The 16,202-nt window shown below is 51.9% G+C and overlaps 1 protein-coding gene across 1 annotated transcript in view; it reads right to left on the minus strand.

Annotated features, from left to right (window-relative positions):
- The window catches only part of LOC133360388 (protein arginine N-methyltransferase 3-like), a 59,794-nt gene that overhangs the window by 15,004 nt on the left and 28,588 nt on the right, over positions 1-16,202 (minus strand). Inside the window, exons 12-13 of the mRNA XM_061579090.1 lie at positions 15,068-15,255; positions 13,186-13,272 (exon numbers count right to left, since the gene is read on the minus strand). Of these exons, the coding sequence (XP_061435074.1) occupies positions 13,186-13,272; positions 15,068-15,255 (275 nt within the window). The remainder of the gene's footprint in view (positions 1-13,185; positions 13,273-15,067; positions 15,256-16,202) is intronic.

The following is a 16,202-nucleotide window of genomic DNA, read 5'->3' on the forward strand; positions in this document are numbered from 1 at the left end:
GACCTCCTGCACACCAGGCGAGGTAGTTAACATCTCCTAGCCACCGTGGCGCCCTTATTAATGGGAACCCAACCCGAACAGTCCACCCACATCGAGAGGGGAAAACGCGAGAACCAACTGCGCAACGAGTCAAAGTATCGCACGTTCTCCAGGCATGAGGCCTACTGCTGGGGAAGGTTGAAAACCGGCACCCCGACACTACGGTAGGTGGCGATCGGGGGGAGTGGGGGGGGGGGGGAGATAATTTAAATTAAACAAAATCGAAAAATCAAGTAAAATATAAAACGCAATTCCCGGGAGCGACGGACAAAATTGTGCGTCCGTGTGAATGTCGTCGCGTCCCGAGTGGAGGGAAACAAAAGTACAAAACAGGACACCGCCGGAGACTCGCACGTGGGGTGGCGGACACAAGCGAGGAGGCGCTCCCCGCTGACGATTTGATTCTGGACCACCCACCGGGAGTTGGCAAAGGAAGGCCGCGAAATTGACGTGAGAGCGAGCGCGAGCGCTCGTAGAGACACGAGCGGGAGAGTCGGCACGGAAGCGAGCGAGGCGGCGGGTCACCGCTAGTGAGCGAGCGAGTTGGCGAGCCACCGCTACTGAGCGAGTAAGCGAGCGAGTCGGTGAGCCACTGCTGGTGAGTAAGTACGAGAGCAAGGCGGTGAGCCACTGCTCGTAAGTACGAGAGCAAGGCGGTGAGCCACCGCTACTGAGCGAGTAAGCGAGCGAGTCGTTGAGCCACTGCTGGTGAGTAAGTACGAGAGCAAGGCAATGAGCCACTGCTAGTGAGCGAGTAAGCGAGTGAGGCAGTGAGCCACCGCTAGTGAGTAAGTATGCGAGCGAATCGGTGAGCCACTGCTCATAAGCGAGCGAGCCAGCGAGTCGGCGAGCGACCTCTCATGAGCGAGCGCGTGAGCCAGCACGTGAGTGAGTACGAGAGCAAGGCGGCGAGCCACCACTAGTGAGTAAGTATGAGAGCAAGGCGGCGAGCCACTGCTCGTGAGCGAACGAGCCAGCGAGTCGGCGAGCCACCGCTCATGAGCGTGCGAGTTGGCGTGCGAGTACGCGAGTGAGGCAGCGGACCACCTCTCGTGAGCGAGCGAGTTGGCGAGCCACCGCTCATGAGCGAGCGAGTTGGCGAGCCACTGCTCATGAGCGAGCGAGCCAGCACGCGAGCGGAGGTAGCGACACGAAGCGTAATCACGGACCCCCGGGGGGGGAGGGGGGGGGGTAAGTGACCCGGAACGGCGCTCGCCGGGACCCCATCGTGACAGGACTGGACGCTCCCCTGACAGGACGTTACTTAAAGCGAAATTGAACCCTAATTGACCGACAGGGAGACGCAGGAGGGGGGTGGGGGGGAGAGGGGGAGGGGATCAATCGCTAAGACTCGAGGAATCAATCAAGAAACGGCTGTGAAGTCCCGTCCCTTGTTGAGCCGCTACGTCGCTGAAATGTTGTAAATATTAAAAAAAAAAAAAAATCCGCGTCCCTGTATTTCAACCGCCATCGTGTGCCGACTTCGTATTTGTAAGCGACATGTTTTTTTGGGGTTTTAGTTTAGAGACGAGTGAAGCTGAACAATGTTAGACAGACAGATGGAGTCTCTAGAACAATGGGAGACAGAGCAGCCTCTGATGATGTCTCTAGAACAATGGGAGACAGAGCAGTGTCTGATGATGTCTCTAGAACAATGGGAGACAGAGCAGCCTCTGATGATGTCTCTAGAACAATGGGAGACAGAGCAGTGTCTGATGATGTCTCTAGAACAATGGGAGACAAAACAGTGTCTGATGATGTCTCTAGAACAATGGGAGACAGAGCAGTGTCTGATGATGTCTCTAGAACAATGGGAGACAGAGCAGTGGCTGATGATGTCTCTAGAACAATGGGAGACAGAGCAGTGTCTGATGATGTCTCTAGAACAATGGGAGACAGAGCAGTGTCTGATGAAGTCTCTAGAACAATGGGAGACAGAGCAGCGTCTGATGATGTCTCTAGAACAATGGGAGACAAAACAGTGTCTGATGTCTCTAGAACAATGGGAGACAAAACAGTGTCTGATGATGTCTCTAGAACAATGGGAAACAGAGCAGTGTCTGATGATGTCTCTAGAACAATGGGAGACAGAGCAGTGTCTGATGATGTCTCTAGAACAATGGGAGACAGAGCAGCCTCTGATGATGTCTCTAGAACAATGGGAGACAGAGCAGTGTCTGATGATGTCTCTAGAACAATGGGAGACAGAGCAGTGTCTGATGATGTCTCTAGAACAATGGGAGACAGAGCAGTGTCTGATGAAGTCTCTAGAACAATGGGAGACAGAGCAGTGTCTGATGGAGTCTCTAGAACAATGGGAGACAGAGCAGCGTCTGATGATGTCTCTAGAACAATGGGAGACAGAGCAGCGTCTGATGGTGTCTCTAGAACAATGGGAGACAGAGCAGTGTCTGATGAAGTCTCTAGAACAATGGGAGACAGAGCAGTGTCTGATGGAGTCTCTAGAACAATGGGAGACAGAGCAGTGTCTGATGATGTCTCTAAAACAATGGGAAACAGAGCAGCGTCTGATGATGTCTCTAGAACAATGGGAGACAGAGCAGCGTCTGATGGAGTCTCTAGAACAATGGGAGACAGAGCAGTGTCTGATGATGTCTCTAGAACAATGGGAGACAGAGCAGCGTCTGATGATGTCTCTAGAACAATGGGAGACAAAGCAGTGTCTGATGGTGTCTCTAGAACAATGGGAGACAGAGCAGCGTCTGATGATGTCTCTAGAACAATGGGAGACAAAGCAGTGTCTGATGGTGTCTCTAGAACAATGGGAGACAGAGCAGCGTCTGATGATGTCTCTAGAACAATGGGAGACAAAGCAGTGTCTGATGGTGTCTCTAGAACAATGGGAGACAGAGCAGCGTCTGATGATGTCTCTAGAACAATGGGAGACAGAGCAGCGCCTGATGGTGTCTCTAGAACAATGGGAGACAGAGCAGCGTCTGATGGTGTCTCTAGAACAATGGGAGACAGAGCAGTGTCTGATGGTGTCTCTAGAACAATGGGAGACAGAGCAGTGTCTGATGATGTCTCTAGAACAATGGGAGACAGAGCAGTGTCTGATGATGTCTCTAGAACAATGGGAGACAGAGCAGTGTCTGATGGTGTCTCTAGAACAATGGGAGACAGAGCAGCGTCTGATGATGTCTCTAGAACAATGGGAGACAGAGCAGTGTCTGATGAAGTCTCTAGAACAATGGGAGACAGAGCAGTGTCTGATGGAGTCTCTAGAACAATGGGAGACAGAGCAGTGTCTGATGGAGTCTCTAGAACAATGGGAGACAGAGCAGTGTCTGATGATGTCTCTAGAACAATGGGAGACAGATCAGTGTCTGATGATGTCTCTAGAACAATGGGAGACAGAGCAGTGTCTGATGATGTCTCTAGAACAATGGGAGACAGAGCAGTGTCTGATGATGTCTCTAGAACAATGGGAGACAGAGCAGTGGCTGGTGATGTCTTTAGAACAATGGGAGACAGAGCAGTGTCTGATGATGTCTCTAGAACAATGGGAGACAAAACAGTGCCTGATGATGTCTCTAGAACAATGGGAGACAAAACAGTGTCTGATTATGTCTCTAGAACAATGGGAGACAGAACAGCGTCTGATGATGTCTCTAGAACAATGGGAGACAGAACAGCGTCTGATGATGTCTCTAGAACAATGGGAGACAGAGCAGTGTCTGATGATGTCTCTAGAACAATGGGAGACAGAGCAGTGCCTGATGGTGTGTCTAGAACAATGGAAGACAGAGCAGTGTCTGATGGAGTCTCTAGAACAATGGGAGACAGAGCAGTGTCTGACGAGGTCTCTAGAACAATGGGAGACAGAGCAGTGTCTGATGATGTCTCTAGAACAATGGAAGACAGAGCAGTGTCTGATGATGTCTCTAGAACAATGGGAGACAGAGCAGCGTCTGATGGAGGTCTCCGGATAGTAAGAGTATTGAAGTATAATTTATTCACGCGACAGGTAACGATTTGTGAAACCAGCAGATGCCGTGAGCTGCTCGCGCGTGAGCGTGACACACACACGCACATACGCAAAGACAAAGATCCCCCGTGTAGCCTCAACATGCTGTTGGGGCAAGTGCTGTTTGCAAGTTGCAGCGCCCTATGAAGGCCGGCACGGCACACGAGGTGGTGGGTGGCCAGCACCACGCCCGGCCGCCTTTGTCTCCCCAGTGGCGATGTTTTTACACGCCGCACCAGGTACTCATTTGAGGCTGAGTCGACCTAGGGGAGGCCCAGGACCGGTTCAGATTATAATTGATCGTCGGCGTCGGTGGTTGGGAGCGGGAATCGAACTGCGTGGGTCTGCGTGTGTAGTAGCGCAGCGTAGCGCTAACCGCGGCGCCACCGCTCCCCCCCCCGGCCGGACACGCGTGTGCGCACACGCGTGTGCTCGCGCGCGCACGAACGCACCTGCCGACTCAGCACATTTATAATTCCCTGCGGGTAAATTAGAAACGAGAATGAGTGGTGGTGGTAACAATAATATTAATAATCCGTCTCTTTTTAAATACATTTTTTCTCTCCCCCCCCCCCTCTCATCATCATCATCACTATCCCATTACCACTCGATATATTTATTTATTATTTTCTTCTCCCCCTCCCTTCCCCCCCCCTCTCCTCCCCTCTACCCCCCTCCCCTCTCTCCCCCTACCTCTCCCCCTCCCCTCTCTCCCCCTCCCCTCTCCCTCCCTCCCCTCTCCCCCTCCCCTCTCCCTCCCTCCTCTCTCCCCCTCCCCTCTCTCCCTCCCCCTCTCCCCCCTCCCCCCCCTCCCCCCTCCCCTCTCTCCCTCCCCTCTCCCCCTCACCTCCCCCCCCTACCCCCCCCTCCCCCTCCCCTCCTCGAAATTCATCTCAACGGCAGCGGTGGAGAGGGAGTGGGGGGAGGGGCGATAGGGGGGAGGGGAGGGGGTAGTGAAGAAATCTCTGGGGGCCAGGGGGAGGGAAAAGTTGTGGAGGGAGGGGGTAGTTAGTTGGGGGGAGGGAATTGGGGGGGGGGTGGGAAGGAGTTCTGGGGGGAGGGGGGGGAGGGAGGGTGGGCATTTTGGGGGGGGGGAAGTTGGGGGGAGGGAGGAGGTGGGAGGGGTGGGGGGCAAGGTGTTTGGAGGAGGGGAGGAAGAGAGGAGTGGGGGGGGGAGAGTTGGAGGGAGTTGGAGGGGAGGGGGGAGGGGGGAGGTGGAGGGTGGGGGGAGTTGGAGGGGAGGGGGGAGGTGGAGGGTGGGGGGAGTTGGAGGGAGTTGGAGGGGAGGGGGGAGGGGGGAGGTGGAGGGTGGGGGGAGTTGGAGGGAGTTGGAGGGGAGGGGGGAGGTGGGGGGAGTTGGAGGGAGGGGGGAGCTGGAGGGGAGGGGGGAGTTGGAGGGAGTTGGAGGGAAGGGGGGAGGTGGGGGGAGTTGGAGGGAGTTGGAGGGAAGGGGGGAGGTGGAGGGGAGGGGGGAGTTGGAGGGAGTTGGAGGGTGGGGGGAGTTGGAGGGAGTTGGAGGGGAGGGGGGAGGTGGGGGGAGTTGGAGGGAGTTGGAGGGAGGGGGGAGCTGGAGGGGAGGGGGGAGTTGGAGGGAGTTGGAGGGGAGGGGGGAGGTGGGGGGAGTTGGAGGGAGTTGGAGGGGAGGGGGGAGGTGGGGGGAGTTGGAGGGAGTTGGAGGGGAGGGGGGAGGTGGAGGAGGAGGGGGGAGTTGGAGGGGGTTGGAGGGAGGGGGGAGGTGGTAGGAGGGGGAGGGGTGGGGGGGGGTGCAAGGTGAGCGTCTCCACCGGCTGACGGGTGAGGAAGGACGTGTCGCCCTTCGTGCCGAGTAATTAATAACCCGCCGCTCGTGGGCGCGGGAGGGGGGGGGGAGAGGGGGGGGGGAGAGGGGGGGGGGGGAGAGGGGGGGGGGGGGAGAGAAAAAATCAAATATAAATTATCGCTTCGTCTCTCGTGCTGCTAATTTATTGTCGGGGAGCTAAAGCCAAGAACCGGCACCGGGAATGGGTGGGGGGGGGGAGGTAATGGACAAAAACCAGGCACGGATCGGGGGGTGGGTGGTGAATTTACATCGCCACTCGTGAAAAAGTTTTTAAAAGTGAATGTCGCACAAACTTAATTGGTTGCTTTCGTGACTGCAGGAGACGCTGTCTCCGCGACAGACCTGGTCTTCACCTGAGGACGGCTGCTTGCGTTGTGGCCGAAACGTCGTGAGAATTATTTTATTACTTCCCTTCTACGTGACTTTACCGAAAGAACCAAGAAGATGCAGGAATGACTCTTTGGTTCTTTCGGTAAAGTGACGTGGAAAGAGAAAATAATACATTTCGATTTAAAGCTTTCGTGACTGCAGGGATTCATCTTCTTGGTTCTTTCGGTAAAGTCACGTAGAAGGGAAGTAATAAATAATAAAAATAAAACATAATAAAATAATTCTCACGACGTTTCGGCCACAACGCAAGCAGCCGTCCTCAGGTGAAGAAACAGGTCTGTCGGGGAGACAGCGTCTGAATGACGCTGTCTTCTCGACAGACCTGTTTCTTCGTGAGAATTATTTTATGTTTTATTTTTATTATTTTATTACTTCCCTTCTACGTGACTTTATCGAAAGAACCAAGAAGAAAATAATAAATTAAATAATAGCATACGACGTTTCGATTGCAACACAAGCAATCATCATCAGGTATAAATGAAATAGAAACACAAATCTAGTAAACTTAGAAATGTGATGTAATACAACAGAGAGTCGGATAACATAACAGTCAACACCCTACCTGGTTGATTACGTTCTTAATGAGAATGCTAAATTTGAGAGAGAGAGATAAAACACAGAACCAGAGACATTTAGACAGACATATAAGCAGAGACAGATATCACAGAGATGCATAGAGAGAGAGACACGTACATAGGCACACAGAGAAACCACGTCTCTGTGTCGAGGCCTTAAATAGAGAAATTAGCATGTCAACGAGTGGCACGCTGCAAAATCTTGGAAAAAAATTAACCCGTAAAAACAAAGTTTTTCACTATAAATCCTTTATATGCGTGGCGGCTAGAGTCCTCTCGTCCTCTGGCTTGAGATGGCTGCCACCTATGGGTCAGATGATTGTCTGCCAGCATTAAGCAATTGGTAATTAAATATTTTTTAAAAATTCCCTAAACAGTGTAAAATTTTGGAGAAAACATTTTCACGAACATTAATTGTCTCGCACAACGAGTCTGTGTGCAAAATGTCAGCTCGATTGGATCACGGGAAGTGGGTTAAAAAACGACCGAAAGATTAGCACGGTCGCAAGCAAGCAAGCACGCAAGCACGCAAGCAAGCGAGCGAACTTAATATAAAGGATTTAAAAATGATGAGACAGGGAGAGAGACACACTGAATTAAATAATGTTGCACGCTTGCGCGTTGAACTTCAACGAAACGCAAGAAGCGTTTCTAAAGAATTCTAGATTTGAAGCTTCAAATTGATTATTTTCGTCGTTCTGAAGGCATGAGTGTTCAGCTGTTGCGCATTCCAGATGTTTATATCGAGATTTTGCATTTCTTAGATGACTTTTTATTTTAGCAGGCAAGGCTCCATTGAGCTACGTAGCTCTTTGCCAGATGCGACTCTGGTCATGACAGACGAGAGCTCAACGAAGTGGGCTCATCATCATCATCATCACGTGGAGATTGATGGCAGCCAGACACTCCTCAGTGCACGTTTCTAAACGTGGAGGGGAAGAAACTGGAGGACGTGGAAAAAAATCCACACGGGGAGAGTGACACACACATCCCAAACATACAGCAGGCGTCAGGGTCGGGATGAAACCCACGATCTCCTGTGTACCAGGCGAGGTAGTTAACATCTCCTCGCCACTGTGGTGATGAAAGACGCAAACTTTAAATATACACAGCAGGCGTCAGGGTCGGGATGGAACCCACGATCTCCTGTATACCAGGCGAGGTAGTTAACATCTCCTAGCGACCGTGATGATGATGATGAGAAACGCAAACTTCAAATATACAGCAGCAGGCGTCAGGGTCAGGATTCAACCCACGACCTCCTGTGTACCAGGCGAGGTAGTTAACATCTCCTAGCCACCGTGATGATGATGAGAGACGCAAACTCCAAATATACAGCAGCAGGCGTCAGGGTCGGGATCGAACCCACGACCTCCTGTACACCAGGCGAGGTAGTTAACATCTCCTAGCCACCGTGATGATGATGAGAAACGGAAACTTCAAATATACACAGCAGGCGTCAGGGTCAGGATCGAACCCACGACCTCCTGCGTACCAGACGAGGTAGTTAACATCTCCTAGCTACCGTGATGATGATGATGAGACGCAAATTCCAAATATGCAGCAGCGTCAGATTCAGGATCGAACCCACGACCTCCTGTGTACCAGGCGAGGTAGTTAACATCTCATAACCATCACGGCGCCCCATTCAAGGTGACTGGGCCATCAGCGCGCCATGTTCACGGGATGGCAAATCCACGATTAGAAAATCAGACGTGCGCTCGCACACGCGCACACCACGCTCCAACGACCATAACAAAAATTCTATATATTAGATTTTAATTGTAAAATAAAAAACAAAAGATTTTGGGCCATTTTCATCACAGCTCTCTGCTACCCCACACTTTATTCAGGCCTGATGGTCATGTCTTTATCTGCCGTTGCTTGATGAAAATAATAGCACTAATTACCACGAAAATAAAAAATATTGTACTAATTAACACAATAAAAACATAGCACTAATTACCACAATATAAACATAGTACTAATTACCACAATAAAATATAGCACTAATTACCACAATAAAAAATATAGCACTATTACCACGACAATACAAATATGGTACTAATTACCACAATAAAATATAGTACTAATTACCAGAATAAAAATATAGTACTAATTACCACAATAAAAATATAGTACTAATTACCACAATCAAAATATAGTACTAATTACCGTAATAAAAATATAATACTAATTACCACAATAAAAATACGGTACGAACTACTACGACAATTTAAAAAAAATTGGACAGAAGGCCCAAATGCGGCAAGCCGTGGGCTCATGGTGAAATCCTCACGGTGAGATCCCCACGGTGAGATCCCCACGGTGAGTTTCTCACGGTGAAATCCTGAGTCTATGGTGCAGTGTTGATTCTATGGTGCAGTGTTGAGTCTATGGGCAGTGTTGAGTCTATGGGCAGTGTTGATTCTATGGGCAGTGTTGAGTCTATGGGTAGTGTTGAGTCTATGGGCAGTGTTGAGTCTATGGTGCAGTGTTGAGTCTATGGGCAGTGTTGAGTCTATGGTGCAGTGTTGAGTCTATGGGCAGTGCTGAGTCTATGGGCAGTGTTGAGTCTATGGGCAGTGTTGAGTCTATGGTGCAGTGTTGAGTCTATGGTGCAGTGTGAGTCTATGGGCAGTGTTGAGTCTATGGTGCAGTGTTGAGTCTATGGTGCAGTGTTGAGTCTATGGGCAGTGTTGAGTCTATGGTGCAGTGTTGAGTCTATGGGCAGTGTTGAGTCTATGGTGCAGTGTTGAGTCTATGGTGCAGTGTTGAGTCTATGGTGCAGTGTTGAGTCTATGGTGCAGTGCTGAGTCTATGGTGCAGTGTTGAGTCTATGGTGCAGTGCTGAGTCTATGGGCAGTGCTGAGTCTATGGTGCAGTGTTGAGTCTATGGTGCAGTGCTGAGTCTATGGGCAGTGCTGGGTCTATGGTGCAGTGCTGAGTCTATGGTGCAGTGCTGAGTCTATGGTGCAGTGTCGAGTCTATGGTGCAGTGCTGAGTCTATGGTGCAGTGTTGAGTCTATGGTGCAGTGCTGAGTCTATGGGCAGTGCTGAGTCTATGGTGCAGTGTTGAGTCTATGGTGCAGTGCTGAGTCTATGGGCAGTGCTGGGTCTATGGTGCAGTGCTGAGTCTATGGTGCAGTGCTGAGTCTATGGTGCAGTGTCGAGTCTATGGTGCAGTGTCGAGTCTATGGTGCAGTGTCGAGTCTATGGGCAGTGTTGAGTCTATGGTGCAGTGTTGAGTCTATGGCCGGTGTTGAGTCTTTAGACAGTGTCGAGTCTATGGGTAGTGCTGAGTCTATGGCGCGGTGTTGAGTCGTTTTATCCACCCTTGCCGGATGATTGGTCACAATGAGCGGCGTCGCCACGCGCCCTAGAGCTCACGGGCGGATCGGGAATCCTGATGGAGCAACTTCCACGCGTACGTCACTCAACGCAGACATGTGTACAACTAAAATCGTAATTATTTATACTCTCTCTCGCCGAAGGTCGTTAGGAATTAACGATCTATTTTGAAAGAGCGAGTGAGTGTGAGAGAGCGAGCGTGCGTGCGTGCGTGCGTGTGCGTGCGTGTGTGCGAGATGGAATGAGTTAAAACATTATGATCATTGATTTTTTTTCTTGGGGTGATCCAGGCCAGTTTATAGAGGCTGCCTCCGTTCCAGGTTTTTTTGTTGTTGTTACTGGGAAGTAATTTTTCTTGTCGTCGTCGTCGTTTGCGTTCGAAAGTGCGCCGAGCGGATGTTGACGATTAAGGTTTGTTGGGTTCGATCGCGTGAGTGTAAATGTTGTGTCGAAACCCTCCACCACCCGACACGGCCAATCGGTAAGAGATTTGTTACGTAGACAAAACACACCAATTAGTTACTAGTGTAGTGTATAGTGTAGTGTATAGTGTAGTGTGTAGTGTAGTGTAAAGTGTAGTGTATAGTGTAGTGTATAGTGTAATGTATAGTGTAGTATATAGTGTAGTGTGTAGTGTATATTAGTGTATAGTGTAGTGTATAGTGTAGTGTATAATGTAGTGTATAGTGTAGTGTATAGTGTAGTGTATAGTGTAGTATGTAGTGTAGTGTGTAGTGTAGTGTGTAGTGTAGTGTATAGTGTAGTGTATAGTGTAGTGTATAGCATGTAGTGTATAGTGTAGTGTATAGTGTAGTGTATAGCGTGTAGTGTAGTGTATAGTGTCGTGTATAGTGTAGTGTATAGTGTAGTGTATAGCGTGTAGTGTATAGTGTAGTGTATAGTGTAGTATACTACTTCAGCCCACCAGAGTGTTGGAGAGTAAATCCACAACATTTACAATTCGAATACCATAACATTTCGCTGCTAATAACATCAACCAGCATCAACGGGCAAATCGGCTGCGTCGCGTGGTATAGAGTTACGACTTAACATTTATACTAACGCGATCTAACCCAAAAATAAACTTTACTATGAATAATATTGGTCGCGAAAGCCTTGGGGCCTCTCTCCTTCACTCACGATCCGTCCCGGGGGAAAGTCGAGTTCAATCCCCCATGCGTGTGGTGACCTGGCCCCACCGTCATCGTCATCATCGTCGTCATCATCGTCATCATCGTCGTCGTCATCGTCGTCGTCATCGTCGTCGTCACGATCGTCGTCATCGAAGCCATCGTCGGCCACGTCGCAGTCATCGTCATCGTCACGATGATCCATCAGCCACGTCCTCAACGTTGGCCCAACGTTGACCCAACGTTGACCCAACGTTGACCCAACGTTGACCCAACGTTGGCCGTGCCCCCTCCCTCGTGCATCGTGCCAACGTTGACCCAACGTTGACCCAACGTTGACCCAACGTTGACCCAACGTTGACCCAACGTTGGCCGTGCCCCCTCCCTCGTGCACGGTGCCAACGTTGACCCAACATTGACCCAACGTTGACCCAACGTTGACCCAACGTTGGCCGTGCCCCCTCCCTCGTGCACCGTGCCAACGTTGACCCAACGTTGACCCAACGTTGACCCAACGTTGACCCAACGTTGACCCAACGTTGGCCGTGCTCCCTCCCTCGTGCACCGTGCCGTCCTTCGTAGCTGCGACTCGCTAACAGCACTTGCCCCAAATAGCCTGTCAGAGGCTACGTACGTACGCATGAATGTTGAACGTCTTTGTCACCGTACGTAGCCAACCACACAATTGTAAAGAAATTAGTTTTCAAATCTGGATCTTTTAAAAGTGCATAGCTCCAGCGGCTTCCTAATCAACGGAAGGAAGAGAGCGTTCCAGACGGCCGCAGAAGCACATCCGAAAGCGCCGCGCGGCGATGCGAGAATGACGACCCTAGTGCGGGTGATGATGGTTTTTACCGCTCCTTGCTAAATTCAGCGAGGTATTGGTGGTTCATTTGCGGCGAGCACAAATGAAGTTGAACGTACACACGCACGTGCGCGCGCGTGTGTGTGTGCGCGTGCATCGTTTGCACAAAAAAAAGCTCAAAAACGTCGGCGTTGTCAATTATTTTTTCATTTGGCTGCGCGACAGAATTTTCAAATCACACAAAGTCTGGGGCGTCTCTCGCCGCGGCATCGGAAATTACAGGAAACGTCTGCCACGTAATCTGCTCTCTTGTTAAATAGGAATTGATTTATTTTTTCTCTCTCTCTCTCTCTCTCTAACTTTTTTTTGTCTTTTTTAAACCGTTTTCAGGGGTTATTTTACTAGAAAGTTTTGGGTGTTTCTTTCCATATAACGAGTTTTTTTTTTTGTCTAAGCAAGGTTATCGGGGTAGCTTCTAATTAAACGCGCCTCCGTCACGCACGCGATTCACAGCGTGGTTTCAATTGCATGCTGGGAAAAATTAATGTTCGCCCCCCCCTACCCCCCCTATCCCTCCACCCCCCCCCACCCCGTAATGAGTTTGAACGCTGCAGGCTCGCAAGATCTCGAAGTCGCCCGGGTTTAGTTCGATCATAGACTCAACACTGCCCATAGAATGCCTCCAACTGCCCAGTAGCATCCTTCACGAGCCTCCTCCACTGAGGCCGATCTTGACACTGCTGGTACCAGTCATCGGCAAGTCCACTCAGCTCCGCACACACAGACACACAGACATACAGATACAGACACACAGACACACACACAGACACACACACACAGACACACACACACAGACACACAGACACACAGACACACAGACACACACACACAGACACACACACACACACAGACACACAGACACACAGACACACACACAGACACACACACAGACACACACACAGACGCACACACAGACACACAGACACACACACAGACACACACACACACAGACACACAGATACACACACACAGATACACACACACAGACACACAGACACACACACACAGACACATAGACGCGTGGGTACCGTGCAGGAGCCCGTCTGAGTGATTTTCAGCGAGAAGTTCGACGTGAATTCCAAGCTCTCAACTTTGTCTCGACAGCAGTCGATCGTCTAGAGACACGGGGGACACGGAGACACAGAGGACACGGGGACACGGAGACACGGGACACGGGGACACAGAGACACGGGGACACGGAGACACGGGGACACGGAGACACGGGGACACGGAGACACGGGGACACAGAGACACGGGGACACGGGGACACGGAGACACGGGGACACAGAGACACGGGGACACGGAGACACGGGGACACGGGGACACGGAGACACGGGGACACGGAGACACGGGACACGGGGACACAGAGACACGGGGACACGGAGACACGGGGACACGGGGACACGGAGACACAGAGACACGGGGACACGGAGACACGGGGACACGGAGACACGGGGACACGGAGACACGGGGACACGGAGACACGGGGACACGGAAACACGGGGACACGGAGGACACGGGGACACGGAGACACGGGGACACGGAGACACGGGGACACGGAGACACGGGGACACGGAGACACGGGGACACGGGGACACGGGGACACGGGGACACGGAGACACGGGGACACGGAGACACGGGGACACGGAGACAACGGGGACACGGAGACACGGGGACACGGGAACAAGGACACGGGGACACGGAGACACGGGGACACGGGGACACGGAAGAGACACGGGGACACGGAGACACGGAGACATGGAGACACGGGGACACGGGGACACGGAGACACGGGGACACGGAGACACGGGGACACGGAGACACGGAGACACGGGGACACGGGGACACGGAGACACGGAGACACGGGGACACGGAGACACGGGGACACGGGGACACGGGGACACGGGGACACGGAGACACGGGGACACGGAGACACGGGGACACGGGGACACGGGGACACGGGGACACGGGGACACGGGGACACGGAGACACGGGGACACGGGGACACGGAGACACCGGGACACGGAGACACGGGGACACGGGGACACGGGGACACGGAGACACGGGGACACGGAGACACGGGGACACGGAGACACGGGGACACGGAGACACGGGGACACGGGGACACGGGGAAACGGAGACACGGAGACACGGGGACATGGAGACACAGAGTGAAAGTTACTTTCAGGGTCTGGTGATTGGTGGTGTGCAAAGGAAGGCACACACACATGCGCAAGCACACACGCACACACACACACGCAAGCACACACGCACGCACACACACACACGCGTACATACATGCAGGCACACGTGAACACACACGTACACGTACACACGTACACACGTGTACGTACATGCAGGCACACGTGAACACACACACCCACACACACCCACACACACGTACACACGCACACACATGTACGTACATGCAGGCACACGTGAACACACACACACGCACACACGTGTACGTACATGCAGGCACACGTGAACACACAACAACAACAACCGCCATTCGCTACTAAGTGGCGGTGACGTCACCACGACGCTTGTGCCAGGCCAAGTGCACCTTGAGGCCACGTGAAGTGTCGAACGCCCGCTGGCAGGAGGTCACGGGGCAGACCCAGCAGGTGCCACGGGTCGACTGACCGAGATGACCGAGATGACTGGCTGATGCACCACCTGTGCCCCCTACTGTACCAACTAGCTGTGCTTTAGCCACCCGGCGCTCCGCTCGTTGTTGTGAGCGTCGCTCCTCCGCCCTCCGTTGTTGTTGTAGGGCGACTGCCTCCAACTGCCCAGTAGCGTCCTTCACGAGCCTCCTCCACAGAGGCCGATCTTGACACCGCTGGTACCAGTCATCGGCAAGTCTCACACGTACACACGCACGTACACACACATGTGCGAGCGTACCTTGACCTCGTGCGGCTGGGAGGCGAGTCTCTCCGGCGCGACGCGCTCCACCGAGGGCTCAGCGAGCAGCGGGGCGAGCATGGAGGCCATGCGGAAGCCGTAGACGTCGCCCCAGTAGGCGACACGCGACGCGTGGGACGCCTCGTCGCACAGAGCCGCCACGCGCAGCGTGCACACGTCCGGGTACACTGAGATAGAGAGAGATACACGCAGAGATATACACACGGAGATACACACACACAGATATACACTGAGATACACACAGAGACACACAGATACACACACACACAGAGATACACACACACAGATATACACTGAGATACACACAGAGACACACAGATACACACACACACAGAGATACACACACACAGATATACACTGAGATACACACAGAGACACACAGATACACACACACACTGAGATACACACACACAGATATACACTGAGATACACACAGAGACACACAGAGACACACACACTGAGATACAGAGAGAGATACACGAAGATACACACACACACAGAGATACACACACACAGATACACACACACTGAGATACAGAGAGAGATACACGCAGAGATATACACACTGAGATACACACACACACGGAGATTCACACACAGAGAGATACACACACACAGAGATACACACAGAGATACACACACACACTGAGATTCACACACAGAGAGATACACACACACACAGAGATACACACACACACACACACTGAGATACACATACACACACACACTGAGATACACACAGAGATATGCACACGCTGAGATACACACACTGAGATACACACACACTAAGATACACACAGAGACACACACACACTGAAATACACACGCAGAGATACACACAGAGAGATACACACAGAGAGATACACACACACTGAGATACACACAGAGAGAGATACACACACACAGAGAAACACACAGAGATACACACACTAAGATACACACAGAGATACACACACACACTGAGATACACACAGAGATACACACACACACAGGTGCACACACACACACACAGGTGCACACACACACAGGTGCACACACACTGAAATACACACACACTGAGATACACACACACACAGTACACACACACAGGTGCACACACACGAGTACACACACA

This window comes from Lethenteron reissneri, chromosome 68 (assembly GCF_015708825.2).
Source record: "Lethenteron reissneri isolate LAM-NWPU_2019-01 chromosome 68, ASM1570882v1, whole genome shotgun sequence".
NCBI classification, from domain to species: Eukaryota; Metazoa; Chordata; class Hyperoartia; order Petromyzontiformes; family Petromyzontidae; genus Lethenteron; species Lethenteron reissneri.